The sequence below is a fragment of the Fringilla coelebs genome, assembly GCF_963513975.1.
Source record: "Fringilla coelebs genome assembly, chromosome: 4".
In the NCBI taxonomy this organism is placed as follows: Eukaryota; Metazoa; Chordata; class Aves; order Passeriformes; family Fringillidae; genus Fringilla; species Fringilla coelebs.
This window is the reverse complement of record NC_140032.1, coordinates 49,736,675-49,742,056: the sequence shown is the minus strand read 5'-3', so window position 1 is coordinate 49,742,056 and position 5,382 is coordinate 49,736,675. Positions and strand designations below refer to the sequence as shown.

The following is a 5,382-nucleotide window of genomic DNA, read 5'->3' as shown; positions in this document are numbered from 1 at the left end:
GCCGCCCCTTCCGGGCCCCGCCGCGCATGCGCCGCCCCGCCCGCCCGGGGCTCCGCCGCTGCGCGGCCTGGAGCGCTGGGATCGTCCCGGCCGCGAGCGCAGCCGCCCTCACGGCCGGCCCCGCGGGGGAGCCGGCTGCGATGGAAAAGTACCGTGCGCGCTGCCGCAGCACTGCGCCCCGCACGGCGGTGAGAGCAGTCCGCGCGGGGCTGCCGCTTCCCGTGCCCGCCTCTGCCTGACGGTACTGAGCAGCTCGCACCGGCTCGCTGTAGTCAGGGACAGCAGTTACAGCCCGCAAGGAGTGCTGCACCGCCAAGGAAGCGCTCGGCTGCTGGTCCAGGGAGCAGCGCAGAGCCAGAGGAGTGCAGCTAGCACAGGTCTCACCAGCGTCTCCGATCTAGGTCACCGCCTCCCAGCCACAGTGCTGCAGCAGAGATTATTGCCTCCAAGAGCTTAGGGAAACACAAGAGCCTGTTCTCAGCAGAAGCAAGTCTATTTGCAGTATTTCACTGCTGACTCCAGTTCTGGAAGGCAGGGAGCTTGTTACCCCCAGCCACACGCACTAACCGTTTCCCTCTGCCTTAACAAAAGGAGGTTTTCCCTTACCACAACAGGCAGGGCTTTGCTATACAAGATGAACTAGCAGAGTGGAGGAGACCTGAAGGTGTGCCCAGACCCCCCTGTAATCCACTACCAGTAAGGACTGTACTGTATGGCACAATTTAAAGGCTGCTGCAGTAGTCCCTGCTTTCATGGATGTCCGTCCAAAGCTTTTGCAAGCTGAAACAGTAAGAGGGGCCAGGCCCTAACACAAAATTATGTGAAGCATGGAATTTCAACATCCCTTCAGCTTATCTTCCCCTCCTCCATGACAGAAACTCTTCCTCAATGAAGGCTGACACTGAGTAAAGCTGGCCTTAAATAACATCAGCCTTTTACATGCCCTGCAAAAGACAAATTCAGCACACGACACAGCAGGTTCAGTTAGAAAGAGTCTAACTTTACAGGACAAAGCTCTGTGCCCTTTCACGACATGGTATTTACTGACTGCAGTATTCTCAGGCTGTATTTCAAGATACCCCAAGCCCAGCAGGAAGGTTTGTCAGTTATATGCTCTTGGAACAACTTCAAGAGCTGCATAGTGGAGACCAGATTTTCCAGTTAATGAAAGAAGACACATCAGTCTTGACATAACATTTATTGAGTATTTCCACTCTAGTAGATGAAAAGTCTGTACAAAACCAAACATTTCCTTTACTTAAACCAATCTAAAAACAGTCAGCTCAATTACAACCCACTACAAACACAATAGCTTCTTTGAAGCCATGGTAACACTTAAATATGGTTAAGACTTCAACGCAGAAATTTGGTTTGTTAGAAAGCTCAAGGGAGCTTCAGCTTCTCAAAGTTAAAAAAAGGCAAAATTGTGTTTCACAGATACAGTCCACTGGAATCACCAACACTGGACAAATTAAGTACTTCGAGTCCTGAGATAACAAGGAATCCTGGTATCCTTTAGACAGTCTTCTGCTGTCCTTTCTTGCCAATGAGGGACTTGTGGATATGCGGTATTACACCTAAAAAAGAACAACAGTTAAGACTATGCTATTTCTCTTCAACAACTTTCCTAAACTTCATGCTTCAAGTAAAATGACAACACTAACAAACTTCCAAATCTGTTGCAGCCCATGCCACCCAAGCACCCATAGACAGCAAGCAGTGACATACCACCACCAGCAATTGTTGCCTTGATCAGAGAATCCAGCTCTTCATCTCCTCTAATGGCAAGCTGCAGGTGACGGGGAGTGATACGTTTCACCTTCAAGTCTTTGGATGCATTTCCTGCCAGCTCAAGGACCTGAGACAAGACCATATTTCAACAGTTACACAATTAAGTGAGACCAACAGCACAGTCTTAGCTGTTTAATTCTCTGTTCCTAATACAGTGTCACTGCTAGTGACAACAGGACAGCAAACAATGCCTCTTTTCAAGGGGTTCCTACTTTGAAGCTCTACATTTAGTTTTCCCAATGACAGAGTAAGTGTTCTACAGCAGATAGGACATGCTGTAAATGGCCCATTCTCAAAGTTATTTCACACACTGCATTTTTCCTACAAGGCACACTGCAGGATTTGCATGAAATGCAGAGGAGTGATATTTCATAGTTTTTTTGCTCTTTGAGACACTTTAAAAGTGTCTCAAAGGACACAAAGAATTCACAACCCAGTCTAAACTGTCAAATACAGTAGGTGCTGGTCATTAGGCTTTTGGGGGTCGACCAACTTGCTGGCACCCCTTGCAGGCATTTTACCTCAGCTGTCAGGTACTCCAGGATTGCAGCACTATACACAGCAGCTGTGGCTCCTACACGCCCATGGCTGGTTGTCCTGGACTTCAGGTGCCGATGGATGCGGCCAACAGGGAACTGGAAAATAACAGAAGTACAAACAGGCTGTGACAACAGCAAGGCTCTGCACAAAACCACATTGTGGGCAGCAGAATCCCAGTGGCAGAAGCACGGGCTGCATTTCAGAACTTGAGAATCCAGTTAAGACATTGCATGCCAAACTCACATCAGCAATCTTCACGATTCTCAGCACAAGCTGTAGCAATGGCCACAAGGGAATTACTTTCCTCCTTGCACAGATATGCAAAGGTCTAAAACCGGCCGGGTGTGCTAATGTCCGATTTATGATCTTCACATCACTCCAGACAACAGCCAGATAGCAGAGTGTGAAGGTTTCACACTGCACAAACAAACCAACAGATGGAAGGCCAGCCTGACTTTCACTCATGCACACCTCAGCCCCTGCTCACCTGCAATCCAGCCCGTTGGGAACGGGACACTGCTTTGGTCTTGGTCTTCCCGGAGTCCTTCCCAGCTTTCCCACCAGCCTGGCAATGCCAAGACAAGAGCACACGCTGACGTCTCCCACCGCGCATGCGCCCCGCCCCTCCACCACCTCCCTCCCCGCGCCGAGCCACCCGCGCGGCTGCGAGGCGCGTGCGCGCCGCCCGCCGCACCGCGCGGCACAGGCCGCTCCCCGCGCGCATGCGCGGCCCCCGCTCCCCGTTCCCGGGGCGCCAATGCGCGTGCGACCGCCCCCCCCACCCGCCCCCGCCCTCCCCCCACCGAGCCCGCGCGCGTTCCCCCCCACCATCAGCAGTACGGAACCGGTCCGGCCCCAGCCGCCGCCGCCCGCCCCCCGAGAGCCCCCGCGGTTCCTCACCATAGCGAACCGGAGCGCAGTGCCGCGCAGGGGAAGGCTGAAGCAGAGAGCGTCCCGCACGCACCGAACCCGGACGGCAACACCGACCTGTCCCGACCCGCCGCGATTCAAACTGCGCCCACTCCCGCCTTCCCCCGGCCCTTTATATCCGCACCGCGCGGCCGCATCCGGGAACCCCGGCCTCGCCGCCAGCCAATGGCCGCGGGCGGGGCGGCCGCTCTGCCCCAGCGACAACCAATGGCGAGGTGGGGCGGGGCCGGGCGCGCTCCGCGGGGGGCGGGAGAGGCTCCGCCTCCACGGGCAGAGACGGGGCGGGGGGATGGCGGGGGCGGTGTCTCGGTCGTGGCGCCCGCGGTGTGGGGCTCCCTTCGGCCCGGCGCCGGCGGCCTGCTCTGGGGTTGGGGCTTCGGGAGATCACCGGAGGGACAGACCCTGCCTAGGGTCACTACGCTCATTTTCGCGGGGTTCTGTATCGCCAGGTCCCGCTCCGAGCCTCGCCTATGTACTCAGATGGCTCCAGAGCCGCCGCACTGCCGGCGAAGCTTTCTTTCCACAATGGAGTTAATTGGCTTTGTGTGCAAAGCGCCTCAGGGGCAGCCTGGAGGGGATTATGTGCGGGTTCGGGGTGAGGAGCTATTACGCTGTGTTAGCCAGGACACGAGGCTGCTCAGGGGCGTCGAATAAAGCTCACATCAACTGCTCAAGATTGCGGGCTGGAGAAGTGCCAACAACTACACACGTGCTCTGATTTTTATTTTTTACCTCTACTGTAATACCTAGGACCACCCAGCCTCAGGCCCCTTTGTGTCACTGGGTATCTCAGAAACTGCAGTTAAAAGCAGTTTATCATTAATTCTGTTCCAAGTGTAACAATTAACACAGTGCAAATTTCCTCACCTTGGGCACATCCAATCCTTGCCTGTGTTTCCCTAAAATGAAGCCATAACCCGCTTGTTTTTTCAGGGTGCCATTTTCAGTGTGTTACCATTTAACATCAGAGCTCAGCTGAGGGTATTCTTGGTTAATCCTATATTTTCAGCTTCAAAAAAGTAACAATTCGCTGTGCTCTTCCAGAACACTGTAAGTCTGTGTTATCTGGGAGATTTGCTGTTCATCTGTGAGCATGCAATGAGCTCGGGGAGAAACCTTGGCCTTTAGATGGCTGAATAGCTCTTTAGAGGGAAGACGAGCTGGATCTGTCACGAACTTTACCAACCCAATCACAAACCCACCACTTGGGTAGGTGTAGCTTGTAGTTCCTCTACCTTGATATTGAAGGGTCCTGAGCACAATGAACGCTCTTACAGCCAGACATTAAATTGGAGGTAGAGCTGACAGCACAAAGTTCTCATGAGGATGCTTTCCACACCATAACTTTTCCTCTTTATTCAGGTCTACAACAACCAAAGTACTCAGAGCTCTCAGACAGGAGGATATGCCCTGATTCCCAGAGCTTCACTTAAAGGTCTTTCGAGCTGTTCACACAAGTAGTAAAGATTTAAAACTTTGTGGCTCTTCTTCTCCAATGTCTGACTGCAAATAATTGGTCCCCTGCTTGGATTGCTACACAGCCCAAGGCCACATCATCAATGCCTGCAGTCCCCTGTTTCAGTTCGGGCTTCTAGTCCCAGCTGCTGTCGCCTCCGGCTGGGGAGACCTACTTCCAGGCACAGTCACAGAGAGGCAGGACTGAATTGAGAGCAGACACTCCTACATGCAGGGATCTGGCAGTTTGTTTTTATGTAACTGTCTGGTGCTTCTGTCTATTTGAAGCATCAGTTGTTTATACTTTCCTTCAGCAAGAAAAAAAGATAAGAGGGTTTGAAGGATTTTGGGAGGGGGGGTTTTAAGTTTAAAAACAAACCTCAAGGTTTTACAGAAGCCTCCAGAACTTGAGATTTCATTCAACATGCCGTTTAAGAACTATTTGTGTTCAAAATCAAGGATCCATGTGCCCTTTACCTTGCAGGGAAAGAGAACCAAGTTGCAGGCCATAATACCCCTGTGGAACACCATTGAGAATGTAGGAAAAAACAACAAAAATTTTTTTCTCTGGTTCCTGTCCACAGAAGTGCTAGGAAGAGGAACAAAAAGGCCTCTTATCACATGGAGATATCCCTGCCACAGACATTCCCTGTTTCACACACACAA

At 52.3% G+C, this 5,382-nt stretch overlaps 1 protein-coding gene across 2 annotated transcripts; it reads right to left on the bottom strand.

The window, feature by feature from the left end:
* Positions 1-1,216: 1,216 nt before the first annotated feature.
* On the bottom strand, positions 1,217-3,390 carry H2AZ1 (H2A.Z variant histone 1; the record flags this gene model as incomplete). 2 transcript variants are annotated; one of them, XM_084203988.1, is made up of 5 exons in its annotated part: positions 1,217-1,577; positions 1,729-1,858; positions 2,313-2,426; positions 2,819-2,896; positions 3,232-3,390. In XM_084203988.1, 5 exons carry the CDS (start codon positions 3,232-3,234, stop codon positions 1,516-1,518), a joined length of 387 nt encoding a protein of 128 aa, XP_084060114.1. In that variant the 3' UTR covers positions 1,217-1,515. The 2 variants fall into 2 exon arrangements, with proteins under 2 accessions (XP_084060114.1, XP_084060113.1); XM_084203987.1 differs by lacking the exon at positions 3,232-3,390 and having other exon boundaries at positions 2,819-2,944.
* Positions 3,391-5,382: the final 1,992 nt, after the last annotated feature.